The sequence below is a fragment of the Triticum urartu genome, chromosome 2, assembly GCF_003073215.2.
Source record: "Triticum urartu cultivar G1812 chromosome 2, Tu2.1, whole genome shotgun sequence".
NCBI classification, from domain to species: Eukaryota; Viridiplantae; Streptophyta; class Magnoliopsida; order Poales; family Poaceae; genus Triticum; species Triticum urartu.
This window is the reverse complement of record NC_053023.1, coordinates 504,229,536-504,249,822: the sequence shown is the minus strand read 5'-3', so window position 1 is coordinate 504,249,822 and position 20,287 is coordinate 504,229,536. Positions and strand designations below refer to the sequence as shown.

General features: G+C 49.2%; 4 protein-coding genes across 5 annotated transcripts; 2 read left to right on the top strand and 2 right to left on the bottom strand.

The window, feature by feature from the left end:
* Positions 1–1,043: 1,043 nt before the first annotated feature.
* Positions 1,044–3,451, top strand: LOC125538267 (protein GrpE-like). Its single transcript, XM_048701543.1, has 3 exons — positions 1,044–1,329; positions 1,972–2,433; positions 3,080–3,451. The coding sequence occupies exons 1-3, from the start codon at positions 1,129–1,131 to the stop codon at positions 3,281–3,283; spliced, it is 867 nt and encodes a 288-aa protein (XP_048557500.1). The 5' UTR covers positions 1,044–1,128; the 3' UTR covers positions 3,284–3,451.
* Positions 3,452–3,991: 540 nt separating this feature from the next.
* On the bottom strand, positions 3,992–8,731 carry LOC125538266 (uncharacterized protein At4g26450-like). 2 transcript variants are annotated; one of them, XM_048701540.1, is made up of 4 exons: positions 6,553–8,730; positions 5,485–5,665; positions 5,325–5,373; positions 3,992–4,408 (listed from the first exon to the last, which is right to left on the bottom strand). In XM_048701540.1, the coding sequence occupies exons 1-4, from the start codon at positions 8,442–8,444 to the stop codon at positions 4,359–4,361; spliced, it is 2,172 nt and encodes a 723-aa protein (XP_048557497.1). In that variant the 5' UTR covers positions 8,445–8,730; the 3' UTR covers positions 3,992–4,358. The 2 variants fall into 2 exon arrangements, with proteins under 2 accessions (XP_048557497.1, XP_048557499.1); XM_048701542.1 differs by lacking the exon at positions 3,992–4,408 and having other exon boundaries at positions 5,317–5,373; positions 6,553–8,731.
* Positions 8,732–9,180: 449 nt separating this feature from the next.
* Positions 9,181–13,525, top strand: LOC125538268 (thioredoxin M3, chloroplastic-like). Its single transcript, XM_048701544.1, has 2 exons — positions 9,181–9,494; positions 12,922–13,525. The coding sequence occupies exons 1-2, from the start codon at positions 9,275–9,277 to the stop codon at positions 13,242–13,244; spliced, it is 543 nt and encodes a 180-aa protein (XP_048557501.1). The 5' UTR covers positions 9,181–9,274; the 3' UTR covers positions 13,245–13,525.
* A 1,335-nt stretch (positions 13,526–14,860) lies between these two features.
* Positions 14,861–17,623, bottom strand: LOC125538265 (subtilisin-like protease SBT1.7). Its single transcript, XM_048701539.1, has one exon. The coding sequence runs from the start codon at positions 17,494–17,496 to the stop codon at positions 15,187–15,189; it is 2,310 nt and encodes a 769-aa protein (XP_048557496.1). The 5' UTR covers positions 17,497–17,623; the 3' UTR covers positions 14,861–15,186.
* Between the last annotated feature and the right edge of the window lie 2,664 nt (positions 17,624–20,287).

Genomic DNA, 20,287 nt, shown 5'->3' with positions numbered 1-20,287 from the left:
CAGCAAAGACGTCGGCAGCTTGGATCCATCCTGATTCGGCCCTCTCTATTTATCAGGGAGAGAGTACATAAGAAAGAGAAGGAGAGAGAACTGAAAGAGGAGATTGGAGAAGAGAGAATACCATGGAGATGAAGCCGGCGCCGTCGCACCCACGCCGGCAGGGTCCCCGGGCCCAAGCTGCGCCTCTACCGCCATGAAGAAGACGCTGGTGGCAGCGTGCGGTGGGCCGCGTCGGCGGGACGGCGCCCGGTGACTAGGAGCGGCGGGAAGCACGGCCGAGTGCGGTCACGCGTCGTTGACGCGTCATGGGGCTCCACGAGCTGCCGAGGAAGGAGGAGGCGTGTGGATCTGGGCCGGCAAGATCCGGTGGATGCCATCATGGAGGAGCTCTCCACCGGCAGAATGGCAAGGACGACGGCATGTGAGGACGATGTAGAGGCGCAGCGGCAGCGACCCCGGCTCCTCCTTTTGAGCACGGAGGCAGAGGGAGGGGGTGAGGAGACATGGGCGGAGGAGAGGCAGGGGAGGAGGAGGTGGTGGAGGCAGAGGAGAGGAGGCTGCGGCCGAGAGGGAGGGGGGTGGCGGCGGCACGGAAAAGAGTAGCAAAATGAGGGAGAGAGAAGATATTTTCACGGGAGAGAGAGGCCCCAATCCTAATCTTTTCCTCGCTCGATGCGTTTGCTGTGCACTATTCATAGCGACACGTGGACGGCGCGAGCCTGCCTAGCACCCCCTTCATCCTTTGTATGTTCAATGGTGTGTCTGTTAACTATGAGACGTTTGTAACATCTTTGTCAATCTCAATCTCAAGATCCATTGGTTTAGGTCCTTAAAGTGTTTATATAAGCAGTGTATATGCATGTATGTGTTCATAGGAGAGTGTGCGTCTGTGTCTGGTATGTACTATATATTTAAAAAAAATAGAGGCTCAGTTGTTAAATCTGTGGGGGGGTTTTCCACCTAAATTACTGCCTTTTATAAAATCGACTAAATAAATAATTTAATAATACGAGAAATACAGAGCCGTGCTCACCCTTGGAACAATCTGGGGTGCACCGTACAATTCCACGCCGCGTTTTCTGCACTTTCCAGACAGCACGGAAGCAAAACGATAGAGGCGTATCCACTATGGCGGCAACCTACTGCGCCTACCCCGCCGCCGCCGCCGCCGCCGCCGCAAACCCTACCAGACGCCGCCTGCAAACCCTAACCGCGCCGGGCGCCCTACCTGCTGCTCGGAAACCCAGCCGCCAACCCCCCACCTTCCTCTCTTTCCGGCGCCCCAATGCAGCGCTGCCGCCGCTCCGCGTCGCTGGCGCTGACCCGCAGGTGAGATCTTCGGATTCTATCCTCGCTGTTGTAAGCTACGAGATTCCTAGAGAATTTTGCCTCTCTGTTCCTCTTTCTTGTTTGAGAGACAGAGGGATTAACTGATTGGAAGAAGTGGTCTTCTAGCAGAAGAAAGCTGAGAAGATTATAATTCTTTTAGCTCCAGATTTTTTTCTTCTGTGTTTATGCTGTGATGTGTTACGTTTGGTGGTTCATAATATTATTTTCAGTGAAAAGTTTCACTTATAGAGTACTTGAGCAAGTAAGGGTGAATTTTGATGTGTGAGGTTGACACTGGTAATTGATAAGCATTCATTTTACAGTACATATACGGTATGCTCTGAACAAAAAAAATCATAATGGGGAATGTTGTTTTTGCACTCATCAGCTGAACTGAACAAGATTGAGCATAGTGATAGAGCGAGTATTATAGGTATTAAGACACAATAGCAGATATGCATGTTAAGCTACTTTTTCAACTCATGAGACATAATTATTGAATAACCAAAATATTGGCACAGGTACGGCAAAACTGAAATGGAAAATAATAGGTTGATCATCAAAGAAAAATCTGTAGCTTATTGTTATGTATATGAAGGAGTTGATTTATCAAGTTTCACTAAACTGTTTAGTTTACTGCAGGTTGTAAATGGCGAAGATTTCCCTCCTATGAATGACCTAATTCGACTATACAAGAAAGCCTTTCTAGATGGAAACGAAGATGTTGTTAGTGACATCGAGAAGGCAATCACTAGCATGGAGGAAGAGAGAAGTAAAGCAGCTTCTCAGTTTGAAAGTATCACAGCTGAAATAGCTTCAGGGAAGAATAAGTTTCTTCGCTTAAATGCTGATCTAGAGAATTTTCGGAAGCAGACTGAAAAGGACCGTGCAAAGTTTACATCGAATATACAAGTGGAACTTGTACAGAGTCTGTTGCCTCTGGTTGACAGCTTTGAGAAAACAAATGTAGAGATCACCCTAGAGACTGAGAAAGAGCAGAAGATTAGCGCAAGCTATCAAGGCATATACAAGCAATTAGTAGAAACACTGAAAAACTTAGGCGTAGGGGTTGTGGAAACTGTTGGCAAGCCATTTGATCCAGTGGTAAGTATTGTTTACATCCTTCTTTATATATATTTCATCTGAGTGACCGCTTTAAGTTTTATTGCAATATGCTAAAGATTATGAATTACACGCATATTGATACGCCGTTAGGTTTATTTTGGATGTAGTGTGGTGATACGTAGATGATGTAGGCTTGTTAGTTTAACATTATGGTTGCACTCGACAGTTGGATTGCTCGCATTCTGCTGGTCAAACGATTCTTTCATATTTACAACCTGGTTCATATTCTGTAGTGAGTTTATCTTAGCTGCCACACGTTTCATCAACATGCATTTTGTGAATTTATATTATCTCTTCGGCTGAAAAAAGTCACTTGATTACTGCTTTGAACACTTTGGACAAGTAGGAACATCACTTTTGTCCTTCTCAAAACAAATTGAAGGATAAATAATAACTACTAGCCTCTAAATTGATTGTGCTGTTGACAGTTTGACACACACGCCTTTGTTTGCTCATTTTAATAAGTACATAAAATTCCCTGAAAAAAAAGTAGTACATAACATGGTTTGGATTCATCATGTATGCACAATGGTTCCACCTGGAAGTACGGAGCCATGCTCATGCTACTCTTCTTTTCGCATCATATGCAACATAATACGAGTCGATACCCTCTTTTCTTTTTAAGGTTCATGAGGCTATCGCGCGTGAAGAATCCACAGAGTTCAAGGCAGGCATCGTCTCACACGAAGTCCACCGAGGGTTCCTTCTGAGGGAGAGGGTGCTAAGGCCTGCCGCGGTGAAGGTCTCTAATGGTCCTGGTGACCAAAACGTGAGCTCCACATCTTCGGAGGAGCCTGTGGAGGATACCAAAGAGGATGCTGCTGTGTGAATCCGCCAGAAACCTGGCGCCAACATTTACCAAGTCGTTGTAGCTGGAGCACCATTGTTTGGGAGCTCTCGTTGTACTGTTAATATGGAGCAGAGTCATTTATGAGAATGTACACCTATGGTGATCTGCAACTTTGCAAGTATCCTAAAGAATTTTACTTTGGTGCAATCTAGCTTGAGTTCTTAGTTCTTACTGTACACGTGAATACTGGAGGTTTAACCTGTACTACCTTGTAAGCTCTAACCAGTAGTCTTAAGTTTGCTGATGTTCTTAGTAGAGTAGTGCATGGCTCAAGTGGAGGCAGCAGCTCTCAGTTTTGTCTCTCACTACGTCGGCGTGCTGGTGGTTACTGGTGACGGCGAACTAGCTACTGGTGGTTATTGGTGACGGCGAACTAGCTACTCCCCCGTCACAGTTAAATTTGCGTGCATTTCCATAATAGACAAGGTTTAGGGCGCATTGCATTTATTTCTAGTAGCTAATAAATACTCCGATGTACTATTTCTATATGCATGCGCAGTGTGAATGCTATTTCTTAACCTATCTCACAACTAATAGATAACCACCTAGGTCCCAGAGAATTTCCAAGCACGCCTTCTAAACCGTGACGGAGGGAGTACTACGGGTGTGATGACTCCTGGGTCCACGTTTGGCCCGGTCCGACTACTTCAGCAACAGATGAACACAAACCTTGTTCACAGGACCATGTGAAACAACAAATTTAAATTTATGTATGACATATCAAACTGTTTATACAAAAAAGAACAATCCTTTTAGGGGTGAATACACCATTGAACAAATGAACAAAATGCTGTGGAAACTATGGTACACTCGTGCGCTAGGTCCAGACGACCAAAACACTAACCATCTACTCTAGTGGTTGAGCAAACCGTGCAGACCTTGTCTTCACGGAGCGGCCAAGATGACCCTGGACTGGACGTGTGTTCGTGTTGTGTCCGTGAGATGCTGCCGGTGCTGCAGCAGAAATTTAACTGTTTATTTCCAGCTATACTAGAACAACTCTGTTCATTCATTGAATTCTCGGACAGTTTCAGCAGCAAGATTTAGCGCCACATCAGAAGAATTTGTAGTCCGGAGGCTGCTGATCCCAAACCTCCATAAAACCTGGAAAAAAAAGAGAACAGTTTCAAAAATTGCAACCCAGTCTTGGGGAAGGATGGAACATAATGCCAGGAGCTCAGAAGCATTGTGCCGCTGTCATGGACGGCAGGCTGCATTTTTCAGCAAGCAAAACTAGTAGCATGTTGTTCATTTTCTTTTATTTTCTTGCGAGGGGAACAAAAGGAATTCAAAGCAATCTACACAGAAGAAGTTCGAACTTTGATGATTTTATGCAAACATATGATCCACAGCTCCGGCAACTGACAGCATTCTGGAATGTGTGAGCTGACCCAAACTACGTACATGCAGCTCAAAGTATAAGCTAAAATCTAGTATGAGACACCACCTTTTTCCAATTGTACAAATATTTGTGGTTTGCCGACTAAAGTGAACATAGGCACACTACGGGGCTGTCTGGTTCCCAGCCACACCTAGCTACACCTTGCTACACCTAACCTTAGGCAAGTTTGACCAAGTTAGGTAGGTGTTTGGTTCTAGCCACACCTAAGGCAAGGATTTTTTTATGAGCAGTGAACCCCACATGTCATAGACACCAAAAGTGTGGCAAGATTCCCTTAGGCAAGTCAAAGTGTGGCTAACAATTTGAGCAACTCAACTAAGGCAAGTGTGGCAAAAATCATGTGGCAATATATGGCAAAGATAGCCACAATCCAAACAGCCCCTACATTATCAGCATTTCCACTATCTATGCTGCAAAGATAACCGATATGTGCAGAACACCAAATATGAATTGAACCTTAGTGCTTGCAAGTTTAGAAATTACTATAGAACTTTGGCATATTTTCTGTAGTCATATAAGTTTCAACATTCTACGAAGTAGGTAAGTGAGAGGTAGGCTGCACTTCACAGAAACAACAAAACAAATATAAAAAGAACATAATAGAGAAGCATCAATTACCAATATCACCTAGAGAATCATATATTGGATCATCCATGACAGTAATGACCTGCAAGAAAAATATATTTATTCATTATTTGTGAAAGCTATGTGGCATTATGATGGTAACTCCACGAAATTTCACTTGCTCTAGCGGACTGCCAGCACCAGCAAACCTCACCTCTGGATCATTTAGGCCCATCTCGGCATGAAGGTCTGCATGTAATGGTGGGTAGCATGGCATATCAGCACCAAGGAAATCTGGAATTGCGATGTTATAACCATCTTGCGTGCCAGGGAAAATGTTTGTGTTCACACTAGAGCTCATCATATTATCCATGCTTGGATATACCATCTCACTTCTGATAGACAGTAGATTGTATTAGTATGGAAAGATAGATTAAAAAATTGAAGCATGTAGCAAGCATAACAGATATAGAAATATATATCAAGGCAACTTAAGAAACAGGTGTCAACTTATAGTCTTATACATGATTGGTTTGACCACTGAAATGGTTCCCCCATGTTATTGACAGGTGGACTACACAAATATACTGAAGGCGTGGTTGTACCATCTTGAGCATTACTTTGGGATAGTGCCACGCTGCTACACATATACACAGTAGGTTTGGTTTAGAAAGCAATTGACAAAATGTTCCTTTTTAGCTGAATTACTTCAAATTCCAGTAGCTACAAATAAGTCTCTTGTTCTCTTTTACTGTGAATGCAGTATCTCATTATATTAATGCCCTAGATATGAAAAATACAAATCTTGCTGTTGCTGATGCTAAGATGGCAGTGTTTTCCAGGAAATCAGTAATGAAACTATTGGCGAGATAGCTTCCAGCATATTTACCTATCAACAGTTTTTCGAAGATCACTGAGCCAATTACTGCTGATAACTGGCTAGTGGCTACACAAAAATGATTGCCTAAACTTAACTAGTCCGAGACAAGTTTCTTCAAGGCCAGACATGATAAATCCATAATGTCAAAAAGGAAATGAAATGTTCACTCTGTCTTGTGTATCTATCAGCCAATGTTTAGGAAATCGTTAACTGGTAACTGCTCGGCCGGCTTGGCAAGTAGGGGATTAATAGGCGAATCGGTCCATAAATCAGTTAATAGGCTACTTGGTGGCCCACCGAGCAGGGATTAATCAGTCAATTAAATGATTTATCGGACGATATTTTGAAAAATGCTATCAGCAGAATGAAATAGCAGACAGATGGGAGGAGGAAGGAACTTACTTTGGTCTTAAAGTATCAGACACACTAGGTTCAATTGGAGGGTCATCTTCAATATCAATTATTTGAATAACCTTATCGTTTAACGGAATTTGGGAAAATCTGTCAGTGTTACTAGCATTGTTACCCACAGTTGTTCCAAAATCAAAAGGCTGCTGATTTTGCACCTCCATTGAACATACAACATTGGAGCACTGGCCAAAACCAGGATCATTTCGTATATCAGCAAGCTCTGGACTACCAATGAGGTTGAGATCACATATTTTAAATGAGCTAGATTGACCAAGTTCTTCCTGTTTTATCGTGACAACAGCTTCATCTTTGATATTAGGTAATAATTCCACACTATCTGTTGTTTTCCCTTTATCAGCTGAATCAATCAAGTCTTCATGTTGTGGTGGTGTATCAATATTGTAAATTTGCACTTCTTCCCTCACTTGAAGCTTCGAACAATCGTGCTGAGAAGCCAGTGTAGGATTCAGTCCATCACACTCCTTAATTTCCTGAACTGTGTAATGTTGTGCAGTACTGTTCTGTTCTTGCACATCTCGTATCTCAGTTTGTGCTGCTTCTTCTTGGAGTCCCACGTGTTCCACCATTTGATTGCAAGCAAGACTTGGGTCAGTATGTTCTAGGCAGACAAGGTGATCTTTATTGTCTCCCTGGACATTAGTCAAGGAGCTGTCATTTGCTGATTCATCAATCACCATCGGAGGAGCCAGATCTACCTGTTTGGCCAATGCAGTATCTCTATGGGTTGATGCTCCATTCCTATGAGCAGGTATTGATCGTGGTCTTGTTGGGGCTCTTGCAAAATTACAATTGCTCAGCAAATTCTGACAACCACCATGCAAATTATTTTCAACGCTTGATCCCTTCTCATCTTCAGCCTTGTCATCTAAACTCTTGTCATGTTCAGCCTTCTCGTCCATAATACTACCATCATCAGGCTTGTCATCTGAGGGCACTGGCGAATGATTTATCTCCCCCTCCTCAACAACACCAGAAGAAGCATTAGTATGAATACTCTCACTGTTGATCCCTTTCTCAACGACCTCCAAATCAGACACCTTAGCATCCTCCTCCATTTTATTAGCCTCATTCTCATTCTGCACCTCTTGCACGACATCAACATCCTTCCTGACATTACTGTTAGAGCTCACCTTTGAGCCAGTATCCTCCAACTCTGACTCCCCCACAGCCTCCAGCTTCGATGTTGGTCTGTCCCCGGCCACGCCCGAGACACTACTCCCAACCTCATCAATCCCAGCACTGGCTCGCCGGTCCCTCCTATACCCAGGAGCCCTATCCTCCTCGTCATCATCACCATAATTCCGGCTATCCAAATAATCCCTACTCCTCTCCCTGTCCCGGCCCCACTCTGAATTCCTGTTGTAAGCCCCAAACTTCCTCTTCCCCCTCCCATTGTAGTTACCATTGTCACCGCCATTGTAATCACCACCATGGTTCCGGCGTGAGCGGGGGTTAGGATTACCGTACTCATCATCAAGACGCTGTCGGCCATTCCGGCGGGAGTCGTAGAACGCGGGGGCTTCCTGAGCCTGCGGCAACGGAGGCGCGGGCGGCATCTGACCCCACCCAGCTCCACCGCCCCGCTGCAGCGATGCCGGCGGGAGCACGCCTTTGGCCACCAGGTACTCGGCGGCGAGGCGGCCGGCCTCCATGAGCACCTCGTACCTGTGTCGCGCGGGCGCGCCCGGCTGAATGGACGGCGGCGGCGGTGGGGGCTGCCGATAGAAGTGCTTCTGGCCGCGGCCGCCGCGCGCGAACGGCGGCACGCGGCTGCGGCCGCCGCCGTGCTGCGGGTACTGCATCCGGGGGTGGTCGAATCGGTGCGGCTGCAGGCTGACGCCCTGCTGCTGCCCCCGATCCATCCGCGGCAGCGAACAGATGCAACGCGACAGAGAACACGCAACAGAAGGGAAATGCGAGAAATCGCGCGCGCGCGCGAGCCGGAGGAGGGCGGAGGCTCACGGGCGGACGTCGGCGGGCCGCCGGACCATCGATCGGGGGGGGGGGGGGGGGGGGGGGGGGGGGGGGGGGGGGGGGCGCCGAGATTTGGGGCCTCCGAAGCCGGAGCTGCGGTTTTCCGTTTCGCGACGAAAAGGAGGAGGAGGAGGAAAAAATAGTTCCAGGATAATTTGCTCGCAGCTGCGGGTGGAGAGGAGAAATGATTTACGAGTCAAACGAGAAGCTCTGATTCGTTTTGCTGTTTGGACGGTTTGGGGAGAGGTGCGTGTACGCGTGGATCGGCGGTGGATAACCGGAGTTGTTGACACGGTGACAGGTGGGCCCGGTGACGTGTGTGGGCCATGCGCTCCGGCTCTTGGTTAGGTTGGCCACGCTCATGGGGCCGATGGTGACGGTAGGTGGATGAGAGAGAGAAACAGAGGGAGATGTTGATCCCTTCCCTTTGATTCATGGAAAAGAATGGAATATCTCGTGCGAGAATTCGAGTAGTATTTCTGGTGGTATTCCCGCGAACTCAAGGCTCGCGGAAAGGAAATGGCGTGGCCGCCTCCCTCCCTCCGTCCACGCCGCCCGTTCGCCATCCGACGGCCGCGTTTGCACTCGCGCATTTTCCGCCTTGGCCGTCAACGTAATGAGCTCGGACGGACCGCGTGCTGCCTGCTGCGTGCGTCTCATAAGTTTCCACCCACCACGTTCTCCGCCACGACTCCCCAGCTCTCAAATTCCTCAAACCATGGCCGCCGCGGCCTCACGGCACCTCTGCTCCGCCACGGCGCTGCTGTCCCCCTCCGCCGCCGCGGCGCCCATCCGCCAGAGGGTCGGCTACGGCTCCTCCTCCAACCGCCGGTGGCTGTGCCGCCGGTGGGCCCACGGGCCGGATGCCGCGTCCCGGATCCGGCGCCTGACGACTCGCTCGAGGACAGCGAGGGTGAGCTGCGCCTATTCCACCGGCGGTAAGGGCCGCCTCGCTGGGATTTCCGTTTCACTCGGACGCCAGCCATGTCTTCGTTTCTCGTATGATTAATTAGTCCTCAGTGCAGGTAGTTTGCGACTACAACATAGAACAGTTGTCATACGATTAGGCCAACTCCAGCGCACGACCCCAAACGGACGTCTGTTTTGCCTGGATTCTGTCTGTTTGGGTAGAGCAATGGGGTCGTGTCCGGGCATCCTGGGATACGGTGGCCGTGCGCCCAACGCACGGACGCATCCTTTGGTCCCATCCTGTCCGTCTCCATTTTCAAACACCAACTTTCGAAATACCACGCCCTAGTTTTAGGCCAGCGTCCCTAGTTCACGCCGGCAACACAGCCAGCGGCCTACACGTCCTCGCCGGCAACACAGCCAACCTCCAAAATGAATAGTTTTGTTCGCCGGCAACACAGCCAGCGGCCGGCAACACAGTCAGCCTCCAAAATGAATTTGTTTCTCGCCGGCACACAGCCAGCGGCCGGCAGCCATGCCAGCCTCCAAAAAAAGAACGGCCATGGCCGATCAGACGACCTAGTTCAGGCCGTCGGCGTCGAACATCTCCTTCTGCTTGGCCTCGAACCAGCTCCTCGTCTTCTCGCTCATGATCGCAAGGGCCACTCATTTGCTTTGGTTGCGGCATTGGTGGCCTCGATGTCGAGCTGCCTCTGCCTGGCCGTGACATTGGCGGCCTCGATGTCGAGCTGCCTTTGCCGGGACGCCTCCTCCATGTCGATCTTCCTCTTCTTGGCCGCCTCCTTCATCTCAAGCTTCTTCCTTTGAAGCTCTAGGTATTGCTTCATTTGCTCGTCCTTGCTTTGTCGTTTCTTCTCGTCCCTCACATCCTTTTGAGACATCATGGCATGCAAAGTCTCATGCAAGGCCATGGATGAGGCATCACGTATGTCGTCCACCTTGGAGTTGGTTTTGCCCCTCGGCCTCTTCAACGCCTCACCATCTCCACCTCCAGCCAACGCGGCCGTCTTCTTGCCTCTCTTCCTTTGAAGTTCATGGTATTGATCCTTGAACTTAGGGCAATTGTTGATGATTGTCCAACAATGCGTAAGAGTGAATGGCTTGTCATTGTGCCGGGCCTTGAATGCTTCCAAAGATTGAAATGCCTACACCACATGATCAACAACAATTGAACATGCGAACATATACAAGGCCGAAGTCTCATGGCCGTAGCAACGAAAGAACTAGGATGAGGAGAGCATACCATGTCCACAATGCCGAGACCACTCACGGGCCGTGTTTCAACGCTCTCAAGTGCGGCACAATACTTGTTGCACTCTTGTTGGATGAACAACCACCTCTTTTGAATCGAGGTGATGCCACGGTCGCTTGTAATTTGGTAGGGCTCAAACATCTTTCTTTCATGGAATGTTTTGTGGACTCTCGTCCAAAAAACAAGGCCCTTTTGTTGCGTGCCAGTCCTCGGATCTTGGCTAATCTCCATCCAACATTGGCAAATCAACTTGTCCTCGTCTTGTGAATATGAACCCATGCGAATGCTCTTCCTCCTCTTTTGTGCTTCCGCTCTTTGGGTGAGCTCGTCGATGAACAATGGCTCGCCCCCAATATCAATATCATTGCCTTCTTCTTCATCACCATCACCTTCGCAATAGATATCATCGTCTTCATGCCACGAGTCAGCATGGTCGTGGGCCTCTTCATCGGCAACGTACTGGGCGCGGCCATCCTGACTTTGGGTCTCCTCGGGATCGTAGGCACCGCCATGCCCACCCTCGTAGATCACATCCTCCATGAACTGGTTGTAGAAGGGGTCGTCGACCGTTGGCGTTGGTGTTGGCATTCCGTCGAACAAGACGCGGGGGGACGGCATGGTGCCCGTAAACGGTGGTCGTGCTTGCTTTCTTTGCATCTCGACGGACGGCCGGCCGGCCGCCGCTGGACCCCGGAGTGACGTTGAGGTCGATGACGGCCGAGGGGCGCGGGGTGGAAGGCGCGATCACGCCAACGTCCGGCGACCCCGAAAAACGGGTTTGGCCGTCGTGCCTTGGCGGAGGAAAGCCGGGCGACATAGGCGTGGTCCGCGACGTCGACGACGGGCAGTGCTGAGGCCTGGCGACCGACGAGCCTGTGCTCGCCGGGCCGACGGCTGCACCAGAGAAACCCGCCGGACGGCAAAGGCCAAGCATGAGGAGGGTGTGCCCTTTGTTGATGATGACCTCCTTCTCGTCGACCTCGGCCTTGTGCCGCGCGGCCTCCACCGCATCGCGCTCGGCGGCGAACTTAGCCGCGGCGGTCTTGCCCTTGACGGCTGCCCTCTGGTTCCTCCTCTTCGCCGATTCCGCGTCCATCTTGGCGAGCTCCTCCGGCGTGCATTCCGACCGCGGCTTCCTTGGACCCTTGGCCGCCTTCTTCTTCACCTTTCCGGGCGGGTCGACGGCCAGGCCGCCGGAATTCGGCGGTGCGTCGGCCATGGACGGGGGAGGGTGGTGGGCGGGACGTGGGGGGGGGGGGGGGGGGGGGGGGGGGGTAGCGCCAAATGGGGCGCGGGGGTTTTGCTTTGTGCCACCGTCGGGCGGGCCAGGGGAGGACAAGCGCGCTGTCCGTTTCACCCCAAAAGCCGCCCAAACTTGGGCCGGGGATGGGTCGAAAGGGGACAGAAAATGGACAAAAGTCCGTTTGCGCCCGCGCGCTGGGCCGTCTGGTTTGTCCCTTTTGCCCCAAACGGACGCACCCGGACATGATGTGGTCGCGGGCTGGAGTTGGCCTTAGATTCGGGCCACTTGAATATGTTGCAAAGATGAACTGTATGACTTAGCAATCCCAATTCCTCGCTGTAAAATTCAACTTTATGTTCGGATCGGCCTTCTCATTCTGAAGTATGTCACTGTTTGAGGATTGAAGCTCTGGAATGAAGCGTTCTCACTGCTTAGATTGGTTGTTGGTGTGTGTCAACCTGTGTGAGTTAATCGCTAATGTGCTACTTAGTGTCTAATGTACTATGCAGGAAAATACAGCCCCATGTTCAGTTCTTAGATTGCTTGTTCCATTGATAAACATAGTGGAAATTACTAGTAAGCATCGTATGCCTGGCCTCATGGTGTTATTTTGCTGCACTACTACACATTATAAAGTCATAGCGTCATAACTCACTCGCTCACTATCATGGTACTGTCAGACTGTCGGTTCATGCAAGCTGCACTAATGCGTGAATCCTTCTTTTTCAGAATATAGAAGAAGCAATTAGCTTAGTTAATCTTTGTGATTCACCTCAGTGAAGAGTGAAGACTAGTAGCTACCTACACACTTCTTTCACGTGTTTGGTTTTCTGAACTCCGTTAATTAACTTCATCTGTTTTTACTTCTTTGTGACTTTGTGAATTTAGTCTGCACACGTAGAGAAGATATGTAACAGTAGTGTTCTTTACATTTGTACAGCTGAAGCAATCACTGCATGTTCCTGGAACCAAAATGTCATCTGCAGTGATGTGCCTGTGCTTGTGGAGTTTTGGGCCTCATGGTGTGGACCTTGTAAAATGGTCCATCGAATTGTCGACGAGATTGCGGCCGAATATGATGGAAGAATAAAGTGCTATAAGCTTGACACTGATGATTACCCACAAACTGCAACTTCCTACAATATTGAGAGGGTTCCGACTGTTTTACTATTCAAGGATGGAGAGAAAATACATAGTATTACTGGAACTCTGCCAAAAGCCGTTTATGTGAGGGCCATTGAGAATTCTTTCTTAGAACAGTGACCATTTTGGTTACAACGTTATATTGTTACTTGGTCCAGATTCATATTCCCATATACTTGATTTTTCACTGCCAGCTAGTGGAAAGAGTAGGGAAGGTAAAGTTGGAGTTACAACTTGAGCTTCTTGTTATCCCTTAGCTACACAACTTACTGTAAATATTGATGTAGTTCTGAAAAAAAAAAAGGATTGCTGGACCTCTTTATTTTACCTTGAGGGTTGTAATGAATCATGATTGTTATCATTGATGTGAAACAGGGACGAATATTTAAGGCCCTTAGAAATATCTTGTTAAATGAAGTCAAATTAAGATTTCCGTTATACTTTACTTTATGTACCTCACATTGTCTGTTTTTCTTCTTCTTTTGCACCCCTTATGTATCAACATTTTCGTGCTATTTTTCAGAGCTAGAGTAAATACTTAATCATTTAGTTCCTATATACAGAATCATCTAAGATCTAACCTATTCAAGTTTATCTTCTGAAAAGGTTTATCCCTGTTATGTCAGTGCAATTGTTGTTTCTGTGGGGCTGCTAATACCGAGCTAATTGTCCCAGGTAACTCTTCAAGGCATGTTTGATTAAACCTCTCCTATTATTTATTGTCTCTAATCTGTAATATATATCTAGACTTAACAGGCTAAACCTTGGTTATGATGCATAACTTTTATTTTATTACCCTTTAGCTTGCCTAGGGTGTAATATTTAGCTCTCGTTGGGCTGACAAAGAAGACCCACACACAAGGTAAAGGCTGGCGAAGAAAAAGACTAGAATATTGGCAAGTACTTTGGCAGGCGGTATCAACAGGCTGTTGCCATGGATTTTTAACCTTTCCATGCTGAAGACTAGTGCATAGTAAGTAGTTGAGAGTGGCTTGAGTGGAACCAATGGTAGGATACAATAGACTTGCGTTCCTTAGAGATTGAATTGCTTATTATTGATAATATCCAACTGAATTAATTCGATTATCTCATTTTTCGTGGACAGTAGCACAGTTGCAGCTGCTCCTACAGTGGTACTGTTTGGCTAGTGGCTACATGTATTTACCCTACCTTTCGGAATTTGAGCTATGTACAGTAGCCTTCTGAGGAGGTATAGCACAATTATATGATTGGAATTTCTGGTGATCACCAGAATGTTCAGGTAGACCTAAATGCAGCTGAACCACATCAAGTGCCACATGATGGCGATCAAAGTTCTGGTGATCGTCTGATGACTGCCTGACTTAAATCAATTTGCTGAAGTCTGTTTTTTCTCCAACGGTATTCAGTTTGGAGCTCTGAAGTTGTCTGAGCTTTACTTAAAATTCAGTCTAATGCTACACTTGGTTGTAGAAGGTACTGGAGTCTGGATTGAAGCTTTAGACGCAGGTGGTGCATCAGGTGCTTACACTTTTTTTCGGATTTAGGACTTGGATCATTCATATGTACTGTAACAACCATCCACTTTGCCCTTTTCTGAAGTTTTATTTTGTATCCCTCATGGCAATATCAATAACATCTGGAAAAGCAGACAATCACTTTTCATCATTTTTCTTATGCACAAATAATCTTTTTATGTATGGTGTATGCTGGTACCGATCACTGTTGTTGATGGAGAACATACCAGCCATTTGAGATTTCCAAACAAGCATGTAACAATGCTTATAATTTCACACCCTATTACATTTAGAGATTTACATATTTTGAAGCAAATCAAACTGGTGGAATATGTGTTACTAGCTCATTTTAGGCCAAATGTGATTTGTTGAGAAAAATGTGTACAAATTTATAAATTATTATAGAGGCTAAATACACTTGACATCATCAGTACCATACCTTGGTGCGCTTTTTCTCCTTTGCTTTCAGTCTATGTATTACTTCTTCTGGTCAGTATTATATTATTTATTGTTTTTGTATGGTCATCCTTTATTTCTGTTCCTGCTATGTTGGCAGGTCTTTCTCCTCACTGAGCAAATGCTGAGACTATTGGACTCCTGACAGCATGCTTTCCTCCAACCTCATTCCAGGTCAAGAAGCCATGGTTTCCAATGTAGCTGTAGTCATCTCCTGCTCTCTTCACCTGGCTGACCTGCACGGTGACACTGAACCCTTGCTTGCTGCCTTTGCCTCCAAAGGACAGTGCTGACGGCGTCACCGTCACCTTCATCCCTGCCGGAGCCGTCACCGACACGCTGTACTTTGCTGCCGAGCCGGCGACGTTGGTCAGGACCCTCTTGAACGTCCGGGTGGCCGACGTCGTGTGGTTGAGGATCACCATGAACGATGGGTAGTTCAGGTTAAGGTTGGCACCGGCGGCGCAACTGGCGTTTCGCCGGCCGGTCACGGCCGCTATCTGCCGGCTGCTGTAGCGGAGGCCGCAGAGGAAGTTGACGTAGTCATCTGCCGTCGCGTCGTACACCAGGCCGGGGTCTGTGGCCTGGTTGGGGCTCACGTGGCCGCTGCCGTAGTCCAGAGGTGTCCCTGGTGATCGATTTGGCATGCTGACGATGACGTTGTTGGCGTTGTCCTTCACGTAGGCCGTGGTCATCATGGCCGAGCGGATGGCTGCCGGGCTCCAGTCGGGGTGCGCAGACCGCAGCAGGGCGACCACGCCGGCGACGTGCGGCGACGCCATAGACGTGCCGGAGACGAGCATGTACTTGGCGTAGAGCTTCTGCTTGCCGATCTCCATGATTTCCTTGTTGGGCACCCATGCCGCGAGGATGTCCACCCCCGGCGCGACGATGTCCGGCTTCAGGATCGCCGGGCTCATCTGGGTCGGCCCGCGGGAGGAGAAGTACGCCACGGCCGGTGCCGGCTTGACGCCGAGCTCCGTGCCGACGAACCGAATGCTCACCTTGGGCGCCTTGGTGGCCGTCACAAACTTCTGGATAGCGGCGCCGTCCGACGGGGTGACCAGCACCAGCGGCATGACGTAGTCAGTCGGCTGCAGGAATTCCTTCATGTTGCTGGCGGCGATCAGCCCGCGGCCGCCGGCGCCCTGCACCTCGTCCATCTGCTCCCTGAGGCTCTCGCCGGCTGTGCAGAAGACGTACTTCCCGCTCACCTCCTTGCGGCTCAGGCTGGAATAGTCGCACTTCTGCTTGCTCTTGTTGCCGTGGCCGTAGTAGAGGTCGGCGTCGGCGATCGGTGTGTGCTCCGGGTACACAGATTTGCCGTGGATGCTCTTGCCGCCGCTGCCGCTGCCGAGCGTGACGGTCGCCGTGAACTCCCTGTCGATGGTCGACGCGCCGACGGTGGTGATCCAGGGCGCGCCGTTCATGATGGTGTACCCGTCGGAGCCGTCGTTCCCGGCCGAGCACGTAACGAAGATTCCCTTCTGCATGGCGGCGAAGGCCCCGATAGCTATGACATTGGTGTCGTAGGAAGTTTCAGGGAAGCCCAGCGAGAGCGACATGACGTCGACGCCGTCGGCGATCGCTCGGTCCATGGCGGCCAGCACGTCGCTGGACGCGGACTCGAGGGTGTCGCCCGAGAAGACGGCCTTGTACATGGCGAGCCTGGCCATGGGCGCGATGCCTGTGGCCGTGCCGTTGGCGTAGCCGAAGTAGCTGGCGCCCTTGACGGCGCTGCCGGCCGCCGTGGACGAGGTGTGGGAGCCGTGGCCGTAGTAATCCCTGGCCGAGTCGTAGTCGTCCGGCGCGATGGCGAGGCCGCGCTGCTTGAGGGCCTTGCTGAAGGAGCGCGCCCCGATGAGCTTCCCGTTGCACATGGAGGCCTTGAAGGCCTTGCCGACCTCGCACGCGCCCTTCCACCTCGCCGGCACGGCCTTGGTCGTCATGCCCGCGTCGCTGAAGCTCTCGCTCTCGGGCCACACGCCCGTGTCGACGATCCCCACGATCACGTCCTCCCCGTACTTGGACGCCGGCCAGACGCCGCCAGCGCCGCCGCCGGTGAGCCCGAGGAACTCGGGCGTGCGCGTGGTGTGGAGCCGCGCGTACGTCTCCGCGAAGGCGGTCACGTGCCCCTCCATCCCCTGTATCTCCGCGAGCTGCCGCGGGGTGAGCACCGCGCTGAAGCCGTGCATGGCGTGCGCGTACGTGTACAGGTGCTCCGGCGCCGCCTCCTCCTCCTTGCCAGCCAGCGACGACAGCACCGACGTGTACCAGCCCTCGTGCGTCGTGAACGGCGTCGGCATCGCCGACACGTCCATTTGCACGATGTACGGCCGCCGGTCGCCCTCTGCAGCCCCCGCCACACATGCCACCAAGAAGAAGCTTACGCCAAGCAGAGGCAAAACCTGACGGTTCATCCTGTCAGATGTTTCAGCTCAGGGCAGAGCGTCTTCTCCTCTTATGCAGGCTGCGAGGAGCGAGAGTGAGCGTGAGTGGATGCCACAAGTGGAGGGCACTCGGAGGGCGCGGTGGTGGCACTGGTGGCAACCTGCCGGATACATTATATACATATTGGATTCCATGGAGGCCATGAGCCCCCCTAGAAAACTAGCCAAGAATCTTCTGAAGATCATTCTCTGGAGGAAAGCAGCTCAGACAGCAGGGCCCCGGGCCGTGCGGACGGGCGCCATGTTCCACCATGTATGTTGCAATCATTCGCGTCGGCCGTTGGCTAGCTTGGCGCGAACGCGAACGCGAACGCATAGTTGTGTTGGGTGTGCGTCCATTTCGCTGGGCTGGCCTTGCTTTCCTCCCACGATACCCTCCGCGCTGCCTTTACAGCAGCAAGCAGTACTGATCTCAGTCTCGTCCGGTGGCCGCGCCGTTAAATCTTACTCGACAATTCGTTACGCACTCGTCGTTTCGTTCGGGTCAGGTCGTGGCACCGAGAGGGGCGCGTGCATGCTCGCAAAGTCTCAAGATATGTTATCCCTCCCTTGTGGGTGCTGCACTACTGCACTCGAGTCTTTTCACTGCTCTTTTGTCTTGTGAGATCCTACCGAAACACGTTTTCCATTAAGGAAAACAGAGGTTTGCTAGAGAAAATGTACGTACGATTTATCATGTCTCTCACGTACTGAGATGAGTAATGCTACATGACCAGGATTGGAGAAGGGGGGGGGGGGGGGGGGGGGGGGGTAGAAGTTTAAGTAAGAAGTTTCGTAGCTTTACGTGGAGTCGTGGATGTAGAATTATCGTACTGAGATATAGCAGCAGCCATCGGGGTTGACTGAACCCACGAAAGGGACTCAAGTGCTGAACCCTCTGAGAAAGGGGAGGAATTTCGGGGCTGAAGGCGTGCGACACAGTTTGAATTGCACACCCATTTAATTCTGAATCCTCGCGTGCCGGATTCTAATTCTCGAACGACGGTGACTGAAATCTGGCTTGAAAGTGATCAGAGTTCCTGGGATCATGCATGGCGCAATCAAGTTCTGCTCTGCACCAGTCGTCAAGCTCTGAGTGATAAAGCTATCGACGTGGATGGTCTTGCTTCCTGCGAGGTTCAAATCAAACAGTAAATGAAGCTCGAGATTTTGGGTGCTCCTTCGGCTGGTCTTCTCCTCGTGCTCCACTCAGGTTCGGTTGAGTGCTCCGTCTGGTCTGGCCGACGGTTGCACCATCGAAGGGATTTCTTTCTTAATTGCATGCATGCAAAGTCATTACACGATCACGATTTGGGTCATCCATCTTTCTATCCAATGCAGCTTCATAAATGCTACTGGATGGAGAGGAGTACAAGGGGGATGCAAACGAAGATTGCGGGTGGATGCAAGAGGGGTGGGTTTGCGGCCAGTGCCACAACAGAGGCTTATAGTCGTCGCTAGATGGTCTAAGGTTTTGGATGTAATTTTTATTATTTCTAGTGTCTGTTGTACTATCATGATTGAAGATGAATAGATTGAAATTTTTTTCGGAAAAAAAAGGCTTGTCCCTGTTTAGAACAAATTATTTTTCATATTACTATTATTTTTTGTGGAATATAGGATTTTCATATCAATGATTCCTTACTTTTCTTCACATTCTGGAGGATTCAACCCTCATGTTTCTATTTCCTTTGATAAGTCCGACGCAAAGAATATTCTACGCTATATCGCCTCAATCTTCCCCTCCCATATTCTCCGCTGTTCTCTTTGTTGACGAAACAATTTCTTGTAAAATTTTGGAGCATTCAAATAACTAGGTTGTATAATTCTTGCATTTTAGATTCCAGTAGAACTTAATGAGACTTGACATCCGATTCTTGCAAAATTTATATGCCTGTATTTTTTCTATCTCACGTTTGTTTCAAAATGCTCTTAGACTATCCACAATGGGAGTAACATAGATGGTAACATCACACTTATCTAGACAAAATAGATGATGTGACATATAATTAATGAAGAAAGAGAGACATGTGATAACATAACTAGTTACAATAACATCACACATATCAAGAAAAAATAAGTCTATAACCTAATAAATGAAGTGATGCATGACACAACACATATATTACTACCCAATAGCATAGACTAGTAACATATGCATGTTATTACTTTAAGTTACTCCCCACTGTGACTAGTCTTAGTGTTAATTTTATGACCAACGACGAACTAACTAGCTGTGGGTCGCCACTTGCACCCCTAACAGGTGGCATGCAGTAGTTGTCAAGCTTGGATGGTAGCACTGTCCTAGAAGAAAGTGGTTAATTATAATGGTATATGATTAAGCAACAAAAGAGATAGACACCATGATGCAAAGCTGATGGTGATGAGTCTTTCACGAGGCCAAGTAATCATAGGCGGTTGGTGCATCAGGCGTGCGGCCTTTTACTAGTAGGAGTACTCGTAATCCAGAGACCAGGTCGGGTGCAAATGGCAAGGAGAGAAAAGGATGTGGTCGATCCACTTTGTTTCAACTTTCAAAGACGTTAACATAATTAAAGGCTCGTTAAAGCTTCCTAAGGACCTTATCAAGCAAAGCTTGATGCCTATGTTCTCAAAAGAACGTTGTTTTTGTAGTGAGCCGGCTTCCGGCTCAGGTTATCTAGAGCCCCGGACAATTCTTGAATGAAGCCATAAAAGAACTGTAATCTGAATATGTCGGACAGAGAATTCTTGGCAACATTCGCTTCTTGACTGCACCATGGCCCTGGCGCGCGAGCATTAT